This window comes from Magnolia sinica, chromosome 4 (assembly GCF_029962835.1).
Source record: "Magnolia sinica isolate HGM2019 chromosome 4, MsV1, whole genome shotgun sequence".
NCBI lineage: Eukaryota > Viridiplantae > Streptophyta > Magnoliopsida > Magnoliales > Magnoliaceae > Magnolia > Magnolia sinica.
The window spans coordinates 73,440,327-73,458,067 of record NC_080576.1 but is presented as its reverse complement, the minus strand read 5'-3'; the positions used below and the strand labels follow the sequence as shown (position 1 = coordinate 73,458,067).

The 17,741-nt window shown below is 38.9% G+C and overlaps 1 protein-coding gene across 6 annotated transcripts in view; it reads right to left on the bottom strand.

The window, feature by feature from the left end:
* Positions 1–10,216, bottom strand: part of LOC131243222 (serine/threonine-protein kinase STY46-like) — a 115,497-nt gene extending 105,281 nt beyond the window's left edge. For 2 of the 6 annotated variants that reach the window (XM_058242407.1, XM_058242409.1), the window contains exons 1-6: positions 9,709–10,207; positions 9,272–9,386; positions 5,207–5,307; positions 4,919–5,038; positions 2,476–2,530; positions 2,230–2,340 (exon numbers count right to left, since the gene is read on the bottom strand). In XM_058242407.1, coding sequence (XP_058098390.1) covers positions 2,230–2,340; positions 2,476–2,530; positions 4,919–5,038; positions 5,207–5,307; positions 9,272–9,386; positions 9,709–9,902 — 696 coding nt within the window. In that variant the 5' untranslated portion in view covers positions 9,903–10,207. Of the gene's footprint in view, positions 1–2,229; positions 2,341–2,475; positions 2,531–4,918; positions 5,039–5,206; positions 5,308–9,271; positions 9,387–9,708 lie in introns of all 6 variants that reach the window. The other 4 variants (XM_058242411.1, XM_058242412.1, XM_058242410.1 and 1 more) reach the window with 4 other exon arrangements.
* Positions 10,217–17,741: the final 7,525 nt, after the last annotated feature.

Sequence of the window (17,741 nt, the reverse complement as noted above, 5' to 3'; positions counted from 1 at the left end):
AGGAGCCCAAACAATGGACCCACCCATAAGCGAGAAGCATTGATCCCCTGTAATGAATTGATCAGAGGCAAGACGAGCCAATCCCGGGAACAAGTCCTATAAAGCCGTAAAGGTCTATCCCCACACCAAATGTCAATATCCAAAAGGGAATGTGGTTTCCCTTTCCTAGCAAAAATGAAATTCCCGTACAGAAGATATATTCAATGGTGGCAATTGCCTTCCAAACATAGGACGTGTGATATAAAGAAGAGGATTTTTTGCCCCATCCATCACCTGAGAACCATATTTGTAAATAAGGAGCTCCCTCCACATCCTACCTGCTTCAGAACCAAATCTCCAATGCCACTTTCCAAGGAGAGAGATGTTCATAAGATCCAATCTTTTCAAACTTGCTCCTCCCTTAGAAATCGGCTTGCACACCTTGTCCCATTTAAGCAAGCTGAATTTCATCCTGCCCTGGATCCCTTTCCAAAAGAAGAAATCTCTTAGCAATTTGTCGAGTTTATCTAACACTGACTTTGGACATTTGAAGAGGGACATGAAATATATGGGCATATTGGAAAAGGCTGATTTGATAAGTGTCAGACGACCTCCCGAAGAAAGGTAACAATGCCCCCCCCTTGACAATTTTCTTTCAATTCTCTCAAGACCTTATCCCATAGGTGTTTAGTCAGTTTTCCTATGCATGAGGGTAGCACAAGATAGGAAGAAGGGAAGGATCCTCTTTTGCATCCGAAGACATCGGCTAGCTACTAAAGTTCGTCATGAGATATATGAATTCCTAGCATCACACACACTTTTGGAAACATTGACACTAGACCTAAAACTGCTTCAAAACAAACCACAACTTTCCAAATATTATCGACATAAGTAAAATCCGCATCGCAAAAGAGGATCATAGCATCCACATATTGAAGATGGCTAACTTGCAAGTTGCACCCTCGCCTCAGCTACCCTGAAGCCTTGGATTAAACCATTTTCATTCGCCTTATGAAGCATCCTACTAAAAGCTTGCCCAACAACAACAAAGAGATATGAAGATAAAGGATCTCATTGCCTAATGCCGCTAGAAGACTTGAAGAAACCGAAGGGAGACTCGTTAAGCAAGATAAAAATCAAAATCAAAATCAAAATCAAAAAATGGAGATCGGATACAAGATTGAATCCAACCTCTCGATTTACTTGCTCAACCAATTCTTTCGAGCTTATAATCTAAGAATTTCCAATCAACGTGATCATAAGCCTTCTCAAAAAAGCAAGATAGAAAAAAAAAAGAAAAAAAAAGGGACATTGCAATATTAAAATCCTCACAATAGACAATCTCCAAAAAAAAAAAAAAAGTAAATCGTTATTTGGCATGCATGCGCCATGTGTAAATCAGCAGAAAAATCAGTCAATCACAACTTCATCCCCTGTCCAGCTGCCAGATAAGTTTGGAATTACTTCTTCAGCATGTCTGGGATCTCTTGGATCCTTTGTGGATCAATTGACAATCTAGTATCAAGTTGGGAGAAGGTCCATTTTATGCAAGAGAATGAGTTGGAAGATGTTTCCATTTGTGATTATGCAGGGATTATTGAAAGAGAGGAATAGTAGAATTTTCAAAGGCAAGGAAATTCCATTTCACTTTCCAAAACGAAGGTTAGTTTCATGACTTGTGAGCTGGGATTTTCATAGTCCAGAATCTATAGGGTCTCTTTTGCAGGGTTTGTAGACAACTAGAAGGCATTTGTATAGACAGGTATTTCTTCTTCTTTTTTCCTTTTTCTTCTATTTTGTCTTTGTTTTGCATTACTTGAGATGATTTATCATCATCTTCTTTCGTAGGCTTGTAGCCTTCACTCTTTTTCCTTTTCTTTAATAAATTATGCTTCATTCTAAATAAAAATGTAAAAGGTTGTAAGAAAAAAAAAAAAAAAAAATCACAAGACAACAAATCATGCATGTAAGCACCACACCATGAATAGTATTTATTTCAATTTGTCATCAAATGATCACAACAGGAAATAGAAGTTTGATTGCATATGCAGATGTTATTCAACTACAAATAGTGTTGACAGCAAATAAGTTTCCCACGTGACTATTTTTCCTTACTAATGATAATCAATAACGAGAAATACTAGAACAGCTAGGCTCATTAGTTATATGACACACCAATGTTGGATAGTTCCCAAAACTAACACTTTTATCTTGGTAGAAAAATGTAAATGGTAAAGGTGTAAGAAGTACCTCATATGGCCAACCATCAACAACAAAGACATCTAGTGAATAACCATCCGCTGTTGAAAAAGCATGCGCTTCTTGGATGTTCAGCCCAATCTCAGCAAGCATACAAGTCAACTGAAAGTAAAACAAAGATGAAACTTCCATGAAGGAAAATAAACAATGGGAGGCAGGGAGAAATACAATCTTATTTTACTTCATAAGCATGTGAAAGGGAGATGGCCTACTAGAAAAGAACAACCAATCAATTACCTGACTGAGGAGCTTCGGCTTATCATCTGTCGAAAAGGTGATTTCGTGCATGGGCCTGCATGATTATTAGAGAAGTACAATTTCAAACATTAAAAATGTGGAAGCACCAATAAAAATTATTCAAACAAAAACTTCATTTTTTTTATCGGCAATGCGTGTTACTAAAGGAACCACAAAGGGAATGAATATAACCTACAAGGAAACACCCAAGATTACATTACAAAGAGGCCCTTCCAGAAACAGACCATGCATTACCGGAACTCAGTAAATTCTTTTAGTAATTTTGACTAAAAAAACCACTTTGCTCTGAACTAACAGAAAATGGCAATGAAGGGCTGGTAAATTTGCTTAACAAAGTAAACCTTAAAAGGAAGCAACAAAAGGAGTTGACAAATGAACTTACAGCACCCAAATCATTGGTTGATAAATTATTGCAAAGTGAAACAAACTTCAAATCTCAACTGAAAGTTTTCCATCACATCAATGAATTTAAAGGAACTTCTTACACATTAGATAAAATTGCTGACAATTATCTTAATTATTTCTCAAATATTAAAACCACTCAGTTGGTGATATATATGATATCCCATTCATAAGACTGAAACAAGAGCTAAATCTCTGTTGTAAACGAAGAGAATAATAATAGGCTAGATTAGAAAAGGAACTAGATAGAAAACACAAATGAAAATGGAAAACACGGAAGATATCGATACTCATTATCATAGCCTTGTCGTGGCTATTTGGGGTTATCTTCATCATGTGCTATCATGTCTTGTCCCACTGACAGTACCAATATAATGGTGTGTTCAGTGTTCCTGTTATCAGCAATATTATTGATAATATCGGTATCACCAGGCTGGCAATACCGAAACCCCATTTATTCACAGTTTTTCCAGATATCGGCGATATACACCAATATTTCACCTTTGTATCAATAACATATTATATCTTTGTAGTGTTGTGGGTCTTTTTTTAAAAAGATTTCCCCTTATCGACGATATTCTCGCCAATATTGACGATATTATCGATGATGCCATTGATACGGGGAGTTGGGTTGATTTGAGTCAACCCAACACCACAAAAATTGCATGAAACATTTCCCATGTATATAAAATTTTTAAGCTGCAAAGACGAGTCATTAGTTACAAGGACATAGCAGCTTAACAGAATGGAACCAATAGCAGCTTCTCATAAGCCCTCGAGATTAGCACCACATAGCAGCTTAACAGAATGGAACCAATAAATTCTCCAAAAGATTACTGATATGAAATGATCGTCAAATTATCAATCACCTCATCTTTCACTTTGACAGTTGGATCGTCTATTATTTCATCTTCTAATTCTTCCATAGATTCATTGATGTCTTTCATAATGGGCCCACAGGTGGATCCAAGAAGCAATCCAGCAGTGGACGACACTGTGTTCATCATCATGGATACCATTTCAGGAATATCTTCTTTTAATCTTAAGATACAATAAATTGATATTCAACATTACATTTCTTTCAATGCAAGCTCAAAGCTAATTCAGTCATTTCTCATATTCTTTTATTTCTTATCTCTTGTTTGAATTCTCTCATCAATTACCAGTTTACCATAATGAAAATTCCCATCCACTGACTCATCTCCCTATGCTCCTCATGTGTCCTTTTCCATTCTTCTTGACCCCTCACTTGGCGTATTACTACCCGAATAACCAACACATCGTAGCATACTTTCATAGTAAGGAGAAGGATGTTAATGTTGCGTGTCATAATAATCGTCAGCAGATAGGTAAAGATTCTAATGATAGGAAGGGCAATTCATGTACTCAATCTCGGCCATTGTTCGGAGTATTCCTGATATTATCAATATTATCCTTATCTCCAACTCAGCAATACCAATAACACTGGTAGTATCAGAAACTCCAATTATTGGCAATATATCATTAAGTATCGCCAATGTATCCGCCAATATTTTCAACTATGTAAATTCCAGGTGTCGCTTGTATCACCAATGTATCAATATTGCTGATGTATCGCCAATATTTTTTACTGTGTAAATTCCACATATTCAATAACTATATAATATGACCAATTAGTTAACAACGCGTAGCATACCACAGATGGGGACATGCAGCAGAAACAAATACACTAAGTGTAAATCATATACGCTTGCTATGAATTATGCTGTATAATCATTGGTCCTATAGAATAGGTCAATGCTGAAGGAATATCATGTAATCTACAAGCAGTTGATGCAGCAGAATTGACTTCACAAATTCAACAATCTTTTCCAGCAAAATATGTCACATAATGGCATATCAAGCAGATCAGCAGTATTTTCTTAGAATTCTAGTGTAATGAATGCTCAACGATACGAAAGAGAAATTAGCATAAACACTCATTAGAACTATTTTATCAAAAGAGAGTCGCAACCATAAGGCATTCTCTTTCAGAAATTACCTTGCAAATAGTGGATTGCCATTAACAGCACTATCTCCATCCTGAACATTTGGCTTGCTGGCTTCAAGAGCAAGGGCTTCAAGATTTGGTGATGAACCAAAGGCAGGAGGAGGATGAATGCTACAGAATGGAGAAGGCAAAAGGATCAAAAATAGAGTAAGAATTGTTATGAATAAACAATATGGAAGGAGAAGGCATGAGAAGTTGACCAAGATAAGGCTCCAAACAGAGATGACTTTGTGAAAACTAGCTACATTGTTTGACTAGTCAAAAAAGAAAACTAGCTACCTCTGTTTGACAAGGTAATTTGAAGAACTTTGAGGATCTTCTTTCCTTGGAGAGTTTGAAGGAATAAAATCAACTGGATTTCCGTCACCAACAGGAGGAACCTGCATAAAAATGAATTTTCTAGTGACTTCCATTGGCCCTGTATCTAAGACAAACAGTACATTACATAATCCACTGAAAATAATTTGACAATTAAGAAAATAAAACACCATTGTCTAGGCAAATAATCATCTTCTTTTTTTTAGGATTGGAAATAAATTTATTAAAGAAACACAAAAACATTGCAAAAGGGAGGGGATTCTCTAACAACAAGGCAACGGAGATCAGCTCTCTTCTTCACTAGTTCATCCACAACAAAATTAATTTCTCTACAAGCATGAAAGAGCATCTGAGACAGTTTCCTTTAACTCTCTGATTTCCTCCACCCATCTCGTGAAGCGCCAAGGGTAGGCATCGGACAAATTCACCCATTGAATAGCATTAGCCAAATCACCTTCAGTGATGGATAGAAGGGCCTGAATCCGAATCAATTCTTTAAGGCCCTGGCAAAGAGCCCACCTGCTTCATTGGAATCAGTGAACCCAATTGACTTATCCATAGAACTCCCATCAAAATCTAGTTTCCAAATACCACCTGGCAGAACAAAGCAAGAGTGATGGAGTCCGCAGGAGATAGGCTTGGAGACAACCTCAGTGCCATCGTCAGACGAATGAACTTGATTTGCCCAGGCAGGTTTACCAATAAGATCCTAACATGCGTCTCTTATGTGGTTAGTGCGACTGCAGTGAGTGCACTGTCAATTGCCATGGCCACAGCCGCAGCTACAACTAAAATTTGTACCACAGCCTCCCCAATTATTTCGGCCTCCAAAGCAACTTTCACCTGTATCTCTACCACCAAAATGGCCACCACTACCACAGCCGCCGCCGCTACTTTCCCATCTCCTCTACTAGAGGTCGAAAAGCATAGAGTTTCAGCCTTGCGCTCTTGATCCTAAAATAAATATATTCATTTCCCACTAGGCTCTAGTCCAAGATTTGACGATGCTAAACAAAGGCATATTCAAATCACATGATGCATTCCTTCTCCTGACCCAGCTGGCAATGTTTCACCTAGAATCTTACAACTACTCAAGCTAGTCAATCAGAAACCTGTAATTTCTTTTGCACCTCCATTTTTGGGATGAGGGCGACAAAGGTGGAGTTCAATCTTCTCTTAATTTCAAGAACCCCAAGAAGTTATTTTTTTTACGACCTCCCAACAACCTTGGTCTATCCCCAAAGTTTTGTCTTTATCCATCTCCCAGACTGCCTTTTGAAACTCCCTGTCCTAAAAATCCCTCTCTGGCCAATTCGAAACGACTTCAACAAGCATTCTAAACTCAAGACCATCAAGATTAGGCCTTAAGAAATTCTCCTTCAAGTATAATTCTTCAATAAATATAATAATTCCATCCTTGATTTAGCTTGGGTTATTAACAAGAGTATATCTTTCAGAAAGCCTGTTAATTGAGTTACTATGCGTCTGTAGTGATCAACATATAGATGGCATCGGCTGATATTATATGCATTGGACATGGGCAATGTCAAAATCTTTCTAAGTATTTGGGAGATATTTGCAACATTTCAACTGAAATCAGCGTAAATCAACGAAAATCTGAAAAATAAGTAAATAAAAAATATAAGTATTTTCTGTCCCTTCTTTGGATTCTCTTCACAATTTTGTTTTAACAACTCCAATTGGATTGTTTCACATCCAAAGAAGAATAAGGTGGTGAAACTACAACCAAAGAGAGATGTTGGATCATGGTATTGTCTGACAACACATTCTTTTGGCCCCTGAACAAGGGAAAACTATAATGCGTGGTTTTCTTTATAATGTTTTGAGTTCTAAGTGTGCAACCATTTGTTTTTTTAACTTCTCCTGAAGTTCGTTGAAAAATCCCACCATTTTCCAAGTTTCTCCAGTGTTTCCCTCAAACTGCAATACATTATGCGATACATGCAATACTTCCTGATGTGTCTGTACCAAGATATTTATATACCAAGGGTGTAATACATAGCGTCACAACAATACTTAGAACAATGCACTTCTGCAAATTAGACATCCAATTGAAATAGGTCGTGCTCTTATCGCCTTCCTTGAGCCACATGCTCTAGATTTTTTTCTCCAAATCAAGTCTTCCCTTCTCAAATTATTTTGACATTACTGCTTTAGATTCTCCCTTTGCACCTTACTTGGAGAGGAGATAATCCCCCTATTCTTCTTCCAGGCCAATGCAAGCAAATCTAGAAAGAATCTCTTCTTTCAGCTACACCTCTCAAAGTCAACCTTATTCCCCACTACCACTTGCATCATATAGCATTTTTTTACCTGATTTGAAGGCTACCAATCCCTCCTCATCAAAACATGTCCAACAAACCATAAACAAGTAAGATGAATAAAGCCACCAATTTTAGAAGAGAAAGAAAATTGGCCCAAAGGAAAAACCAGACGTTCCCAAAATGGTCGGCAAATGATCTGATGTTGCTCAGCAAGCATGGATTTCAAAGCCCTTGAAAATGGTTCTCCCAATCCAACAAAAATGAGGATCTTTCGAGCATGCACATGACCACTCTCTCCTAATTACTTTGGCCACGTAACATACCACCATTAAGAGGAATGTCAACAATGTGATTAGCATGACTTAAGTCGGGAAATCTTTTCATGCTTGAATAAAGCATGAATTCTCTCTCTTTTCTTCTTTTCACTTCTATTTGGTTAGGGCCTATTTGGAACGTGGGATTAAGTAGTATTAGGTGGTATGGAACTGCATTTGGTCCAATGTAAATTCCATCTAGCATTTGGAAACAATGGGTACGATTGGATTAATCCAAGTATCATATCACACAGTCCCAACCGGAGATACGGCAGGGTTTCTGGTGGATTTCGAAATCTACTACATTTGTGGGCCCCACGTTGATGCATGTGTTTTATCCATGCCGGCCCTTTACACATGACAATCAAGTTGCATATCCATACAGGTGACTAGCATCAGTTGTGAAATCTGGTCTGTTGATTACAATTCCATGGTCCACCAAACGCAGGTTTCACTTAAGACAATGTTTTTCCCAATGAAAGAATTTGAACCCAAACGTGGGATTGGACAATCAAAATACGATGGTAGACATATAATCATTGTGCAATAATGGTTTTAATTCCACCTAATGCAATTCCATACCATTTAATCCCGTGTTCCAAATAGGCCCTCATTGGATGGTCATCCTCTACATATGGATCTTCCACTCACAAAATATGCTTTGTTTCAACAAATAAGTTTTATTCTACAACAAATCTGCCCAATGTGGGTTCAAAGAACCCTAACACAATTTGGATGGCACATGACAATTCTAGAGCATAAAATGAAATTCATGATATGTTAATTTATGTAGCCCTAAAGTTCCATCATGTGTCACTAAAGAAAGATATCTTTCCAGTTACACAGTGCATATTTTTTTATTTTTATTTTTTTTGGAAGATAAGAAAAGCACTTTATTTCCTCCAAAAAGGCCCGTGGCATAAAAATACAAGAGGGGGCCCACAATACAATTGGTCAGATAGATGAGCAGAGAATTGCTCAAGTTAACATAAGCTACAACCTTTTGCATTACAATTGGTCAGATAGATGGGTAGAGAATTAGTACGGATACACCAGTAGAATCGGATGTGGAATAGCCCTCTCTCTGCAGTACAACTGTCTGGGTTACATACCAATCAGAAAGGTCCACCTAGTGGATCCTATCAAGGATAGCCTTGGACATTACTTTGAGTGTCACTTATTGGAGAATCGTTAGCCATCCATCATAGGGCCAATAGCTGGACAGCCTCGGTTGCAACATCTACCATGAGAGAATGCTCAACCATTTTCCGCTTCTCGCAGCTCCACACACCTAACCCGAAAGTAATCTACAAACTTTTTTGAAAATTAAAACACATCCCATTTGAAGATGAGTACCAAGATATCTACGATCAGCAACGAGATGAATCTATATTCAAGAATCCAAAAAATCCATGACTGATTTTTACCTGAACAATGCGAACGTCGAATGCCGGCCTATTCACTGGGTCATGAGCGAGCTGGAGTAATCTTTTGTGAGTGAGAACATCCTCTGCCCTCTCCACATTTACATCCATCGCATACCTATGACATAAGAAAGGAAGCAACCAACGGTCAGAAACATACAAAAAATGAATCCATAAAATCGCGTCGATGATCAGAATCCGCCTGATCCAATCCGCAGATCAAAACCAGAATGACTTTGATGTTTAACAACTCATCAACTCGCTTCAAATCATGATCCAAAAAGAAAAATAATTTCAAATGCAAACACAGATCAAAGTTCTCGAACTGGTCGACTAAGTATCAGATCAAACGGTCGAAATTCAAGATCCTAAAAATGGAAAGGAATACGCGAGAGAGAGAGGGAGGGAGGGAGGAAGAGATGGGTAGGGTTTTACGGGACCTGGTAGGAAGGCGGTTGAAATGGGCCCAGAGCTCGTCGTCGAAGCTGGGTAGGAGGGCCTCTTCATTGGCAGAATCCTTGAGGCGACGGAGCACCTCGTTGTAGACATGGAGCTTGTGACGCTGCTGCCGAGGGTGCGTCGGGGACGAATCCACGGCTCTGCTGCTGCAGCTCTCGTTGTCTTCCATTGCCATTTAAGGTATTCGAAGTAAAGAACAACAACGAAAACAGCAACAAGAAGGGAACTTCTCTTTAAATGAAGGAGAAGAAGAAAATAAAGCAATCTCTCATGCTTCACGTGAAAAAGGAAGATAGAGAAAGAGAGAGGAGATATAGGAAGAAGCGAAGAAAATCATGGGCTTTGCGTCTCTCAACTCCTTTTTACTCTCTCTATTTCCTCTTTTTTGAAAGAGAAGCACGAGAAGAGCAGGTACTATCCACCGCCACCCCTCCCTCCCTCTCTCTCTCTCTCTCTCTCTCTCCCCCTTGAGATGGAAATGCTTTCTTGTTTGGCGTAACGTATAACGGCGTGCGCACCCATCGAACATGTCGATGTGGAATCTCGCGTTATTTAAAACAACTGCATCTACTGTTTAAAAATTGTAAAAACCTCCCCCTAGTTCGAAATATCATAAGTACTTCCACGGAGAATCCATACAAAATTACAAAAAACCCTCACCAGAGGAGTTTGTTTCTGCATGAAATTCACCATTATGTATAAATGGTGTCTAATTTGTCCATTAAGTACCCTTGACGATGAATATTGGACACCCTAATCTAAAAGTCCATTATAAAATAATTGGAGAACCACCTAAAAGCCTCTAATGATTGAATTGGCTATACCGACGGATTGAATGACATATACACACTAAGTAGGCCCAGCATTTATAATTAGTAGTATGTGTTATTGGGGTAAAAGAGGTAGTTGGTAAAAGGCACAAGAGTCATGAGATAATGAAAATCCAAAGCATATTGCTTCTTATCCCTGTGCATCTCTAACCATGAAAGGGTAGATCTATATGGGGGGCCACTATGATATATTTGTTTATTTACATTGCCCATCCCTTTTTGTGGATCGTATTAAGGTACGGGTCCAAAAATGAGGCAGGTCTAATGCTCAAGTGGACTAAACCAGAGATTACTCTTGCATTTAATGCAACCCAATCTTATTATTTGGAGTGATTTTACTTGTGTTGAATCTGCTTCATTTTTGGGTTCATCACTTGAATGAAATGAAAAAAAATGGATGGGCAAACTGGATAAGTATATACATCATGGTGGACCCCACATAATTTTGCCCATTTCTAACTAGAGAAGAAGTGGGATATGTAAATTAAAGGCAAGGTACTTGCACTAACTCAAATCAAAAGAGCAGCGTTTGCAATTGTCTTTAAGTAAAAAGGAGGTGTTTAAAAAAATAAAAATAAAAGGGAAAAAATAATTGAATTGAAGCTATTAGATTATAGTGCTCGGTGAAGATGTATCACGAACCAAAAGTGACGCCCATTTGATCATGGTCAGCATTTTTTTAACAACTAAAAATAAAAATGGTGGACATTTATTAAATTGTTAAAAATTTTAAAAATATATATGTTGCCCCTTGGTTTTAAAACTCAGTCACGTGTGATATTGCGAGCATACTAAATTTGATTGTGTGGCTCGAGTCCAAATGAACAACTTTATCCTCAAGCACCAAGATACGCAGATATGTCAAACTTAACAGTATATGACCGAAATATGAGAAGACCGATTATCTATTCAACCACTTGTAAAATGTTGTTTAAGATAATTAGACGATTATTAGATAGTAGGGTTCATCCTCCAAAATTGGGTTACATATTGCCTTTCATAAAAAATGACTTTTAGATACAAAAGTTAAACAACAAAAAGAAAATACTTGTAGTTAAATTCAAGGAGTAACAACAAAGTACATTTCTGAAAGAATAATTACTCGCATTAGGTTTTGTCTAGTGCATGAGCATATACTTGGATTACTGTTAAGGATTACAACTGCTACTAGTGTAAGATTAAAATACTAGTTATACTAATGAATGTAAAATATTGATTACGCTACACAAAGGATAATTAATATATTTGATTTGTTTAGGTAGGTTGGTATGAGCCACTTTGCTTCACTGAGCTCATTTGTTATTTATAGACTTCATTTAGATAATCATCTAGATACTTCTTTCTACATTCAATCAAGTATAACAATTGCTTCAACATTACTTTAGCTTTTCATATCTACACCTATCATGATAACCACTTCAGCATTGCTTTTTACTCAACCATATTATGTCTTTCACTATTCGGTCATGTTGTATTATCTAATCAATTATAACTATTATTTTTGCATTACATGCTCGAGATATCTTCAAAGATTATATGTATGCTATATACTTTTCATGACATGACACGTGTTATTTTCTAACCATATCTTCTATGAAAGTCAAAACTAGGGTACAACAAAATTCAACAATTCTATTTTTACAAAAAAAAATGTCATGTGTAGAATTTATGCATGCCTGTAACTAGTTCTTCCATGAATGTCAAAAGTAAGGTACAACAAAATTCAACAATTCTATTTTTACAAGCAAGTGTCATGTGTACAATTTATGCATTCTTCCGTGAAAGTCAAAACTAAAGAACAACAAAATTCAACAATTCTATTTTTACAAACAAGTGTCATGTGTATGATCTATGCATGCTTGTGTATCAAATGTTACATGCACCTGGAGTATCATTTAACTCTTTAAAGAACCTCTAAAACCGAGGGGGAGATAGGTGATAAGCTGGCAGTTAGAAATCACCGATGAAATTGCATACGTGGCATGCAACTAATCAATTTAAACTGCACACGTTATGGGTCTGGCTTATAGCTAAGCATCCGATTCGTAGGCATTTATTGAACGGTCAAAAACGAGAAAAACGCTGGTGGTCTCGTTTCCAGAGACAATTGTCCATCAATCATAAGATTAAGATGGTTCAACCAACCTAATTTTTCGGCATTGCCATAGACACAGCGGCGTCCATAAACATGCTAAGGTATGCCAATTTATAGATTGTGAGTGCCTAGCGCATCAAGCTCCACACTCCGCCAGCGTATCAAATAACTCCCTAACTGAATAATCACGGTAACCTGCCACGATGCTTTTGGGACTAGTTCGCGTGCGTTTTGGAAAGTTCCCGTCACATGCCACGTGCGCACGTAGTAGCGCATTCGTGCGTTCTGCCGGGCAATCGTCAGGCGGGTGTGAGAACACCAAGGATATCCCTTGCCTCAAGGTTCAGGACAGTTCACTCCTCTGACGCCCCAAATGTGTACGTGGAACATGGAAATATGATCAGACATGCACTCGTGGCCCACCTGATGAATGGAGAAAGCTTATTTTGGAGGACAGGGAAAGCTGGCGCTGTCACTATCTGACGAGTGGCATGGATCTTGCATGCGGGTGCAAGTCCGGCGGGATGTTCAATTTCGCGCCATCACGTATCAAGCTGGAATTCCTTAGGAGTTGTTGTCGCCCTCGTTGTGTACGAAAAGGCATCAACCAAAACGTTAACCCATTGGAAGATGGGTTGTTTGAACTTTTTTTTTTTCTCCTCCGTGGCTGGTTACGTACACCCCGTTGTTTTACAAATATTTCTGCTGGAAAAAGTGGGAAAAGAAATTCTGAAAACACGGAAAAGATAAGTGTTTTGTACAATAAGATGCAGGTTCAATATTGCAGTCCTGGAGACGGAAAAGGATTGGCTACTCCCCTGCCACCAGCCTGCGGCTGATGGTCGGTGCTATGTGGGCCCCACCATGATGTATGTGTTTCATCGTGCTGTCCATCTATTTTTCCAGATCATTTTATGTTATGATAACAAAAATGAGGTATATAACAATCTCAAGTAGACCACATTACAAGAAACAGTGTTGAATGAGCGTAGACCATCAAAAACCCTTTGGGGCCATAAAAGTTTTGGATCAAGCTGATCTTTTTTTTTTTCCATCATCTGGGCCTTTACGACCTAATCAACAGATTGGATGTCAAATAAACAGTTCAGTGGGCCTTAGGAGGATTTTAATGGTGGATATCCAATCACTATTGTTTTCCTGTGGTGTGGTCCACCTGAGATTTATATCCCTCAAATTTTTGGGATCAAGCCCTATAATGATCCGTAAAAATGGATGAACCTAATGGATGAAACAAATACATCATACATCATGGTGGGGCCCACAGAGCACCGACCACCAGCCACCGGGACGGTGGCAGGGGGAGTAGCCAATCTATTTCATTTATCAGAGACATGCTGCATGGATGCAGATTAGCTACTGAACTACGTGGAGCCCATTTCTTTAGAGGTTGGTCAATCACTGTACACTTGCAGTACGGAGTACAGAGCATGTTGTCACCCTCGTTATGTACAAAAAGGCATAAACCAAAACGTTTCATCATGTATAACCCATTGGAAGATGGGTTGTTTGAACTCTTTTCTTTTCTCCTCTGTGACTGGTCACATACACCCCGTTGTTTTACAAACATTTCTGCTGGCAAAAGTGGGAAAAAAAATTTTGAAGACATGGAAAAGATAGGTGTAGCGTACAATCAGATGCAGGTTCGATACTGCAGTTCTGGAGACAGAAACGGATTGGCTACTCCCCCTGCCACCAGCCAGTGGCTGATGGTCGGTGTTATGTGGGCCCCACCATGATGTATGTGTTTCATCATGCTGTCCATTTATTTTTCCAAATCATTTTATGGTATGATAACAAAAATGAGGTATATAACAATCTCAAGTAAACCACATTATAGGAAACAGTGTTGAATGAGCGTAGACCATTGAAAACCTTTTGGGGCTATAAAAGTTTTGGATCAAGCTGATCTTTGTTTTTTCCCATCATCTGGGCCTTTATGACCTAATCAATAGATTGGATGTCAAATAAACAGTTCAGTGGGCCTTAGGAGGATTTTAATGGTGGATATCCAATCACTATTGTTTTCCTGTGGTATGGTCCACCTGAGATTTATATCCCTCAAAATTTTGGGATCAAGCCCTATAATGATCCGTAAAAATGGATGAAACAAATACATCATACATCATGGTGGGGCCCACAGAGCACCGACCACCAGCAATCCATTTCATTTATCAGAGACATGCTACATGGACGCAGATTAGCTACTGAACTACATGGAGCCCATTTCTTTAGAGGTTGGTCAATTACCGTACACTTGCAGTACGGAGTACAGAGCATGTTGTCACCCTCGTTGTGTACGAAAAGGCATAAACCAAAACGTTCCATCATGTATAACCCATTGGAAGATGGGTTGTTTGAACCTTTTTTTTTTCCTCCTCTGTGACTGGTCACATACACCCCGTTGTTTCACAAACATTTCTGCTGGCAAAAGTGGGAAAAGAAATTCTGAAAACACGAAAAAGATAGGTGTAGCGTACAATCAGATGCAGGTTCGATACTGCAGTTCTGGAGACGGAAACGAATTAGCTACTCCCCCTGCCACCGGCTAGTGGCTGATGGTCAGTGCTATGTGGGCCCCACCATGATGTATGTGTTTCATCGTGCCGTCCATCTATTTTTCCAGATCATTTTATCGTATGATAACAAAAATGAGGTATAGAACAATCTCAAGTAAACCACATTACAGGAAACAGTGTTGAATGAGCGTAGACCATCGAAAACCTTTTGGGGCTATAAAAGTTTTGGATTAAGCTTATCTTTGTTTTTTCCCATCATCTGGGCCTTTATGACCTAATCAACAGATTGGATGTCAAATAAACAGTTCAATGGGCCTTAGGAGGATTTTAATGGTGGATATCCAATCACTATTGTTTTCCTGTGGTGTGGTCCACCGAGATTTATATCCCTCTCACTTTTGGGATCAAGCCCTCAAATGATCAGAAAAAATGTATGAACAGAATGGATGAAACACATACATCATTGTGTGGCCCACATAGCACCGACTACCAGCCACGGGGCTGGTGGTAGGGGGAGTAGCCAATCCATTTCATTTATCAGAGACATGCTGCATGGACGCAAATTAGCTATCGAACTACATGGAGCCAATTTCTTTAGAGGTTGGTCAATCACCGTACACTTGCATTACGGAGCACAGAGCATGTTGTCACCCTCGTTGTGTACGAAAAGGCATAAACCAAAACGTTCCATCATGTATAACCCATTGGAAGATGGGTTGTTTGAATTTTATTTTATTTTTCTCCTCTGTGACTGGTCACATACACCCCGTTGTTTTACAAACATTTCCGCTAGCAAAAGTGGGAAAAGAAATTCTGAAAACACGAAAAAGATAGGTGTAGCGTACAATCAGATGCAGGTTCGATACTGTAGTTCTGGAGATGGAAATGGATTGGCTACTCCCCCTACCACCAGCCAGTGGCTGATGGTCGGTGCTATGTGGGCCCCACCATGATGTATGTGTTTCATCGTGCTGTCCATCTATTTTTCCAGATCATTTTATGTTATGATAACAAAAATGAGGTATATAACAATCTCAAGTAGACCACATTACAAGAAATAGTGTTGAATGAGCGTAGACCATCGAAAACCCTTTGGGGCCATAAAAGTTTTGGATCAAGCTGATCTTTTTTTTTTTCCCATCATCTGGGCCTTTACGACCTAATCAACAGATTGGATGTCAAATAAACAGTTCAGTGGGCCTTAGGAGGATTTTAATGGTGGATATCCAATGACTATTGTTTTCCTGTGGTGTGGTCCACCTGAGATTTATATCCCTCAAATTTTTGGGATCAAGCCCTATAATGATCCGTAAAAATGGATGAACCTAATGGATGAAACAAATACATCATACATCATGGTGGGGCCCACAGAGCACCGACCACCAACCACCGGGCCGGTGGCAGGGGGAGTAGCCAATCCATTTCATTTATCAGAGACATGCTGCATGGACGCAAATTAGCTACTGAACTACGTGGAGCCAATTTCTTTAGAGGTTGGTCAATCACCATACACTTGCAGTATGGAGCACAGAGCATGTTGTCACCCTTGTTGTGTACGAAAAGGCATAAACCAAAACGTTCCATCATGTATAACCCATTGGAAGATGGGTTGTTTGAACTTTTTTTTTTCTCCTCTGTGACTGGTCATGTACACCCCGTTGTTTTACAAACATTTCCACTAGCAAAAGTGGGAAAAGAAATTCTGAAAACACGAAAAAGATAGGTGTAGCGTACAATCAGATGCAGGTTCGATACTGCAGTTCTGGAGACAGAAACGGATTGGCTACTCCCCCTGCCACCAGCCAGTGGCTGATGGTCGGTGTTATGTGGGCCCCACCATGATGTATGTGTTTCATCATGCTGTCCATTTATTTTTCCAAATCATTTTATGGTATGATAACAAAAATGAGGTATATAACAATCTCAAGTAAACCACATTATAGGAAATAGTGTTGAATGAGTGTAGACCATTGAAAACCTTTTGGGGCTATAAAAGTTTTGGATCAAGCTGATCTTTGTTTTTTCCCATCATTTGGGCCTTTATGACCTAATCAACAGATTGAATGTCAAATAAACAGTTCAGTGGGCCTTAAGAGGATTTTAATGGTGGATATCCAATCACTATTGTTTTCCTGTGGTGTGGTCCACCTGAGATTTATATCCCTCAAACTTTTGGGATCAAGCCCTATAATGATCCGTAAAAATGGATGAACCTAATAGATGAAACAAATACATCATACATGATGGTGGGGCCCACAAAGCACCGACCACCACCAATCCATTTCATTTATCAGAGACATGCTACATGGACGCAAATTAGCTACTGAACTACATGGAGCCCATTTCTTTAGAGGTTGGTCAATTACCGTACACTTGCAGTATGGAGTATAGAGCATGTTGTCACCCTCGTTGTGTACGAAAAGGCATAAACCAAAACGTTCCATCATGTATAATCCATTGGAAGATGGGTTGTTTGAACTTTTTTTTTTTCCTCCTCTGTGACTGGTCACATAAACCCCGTTGTTTTACAAACATTTCCGCTGGCAAAAGTG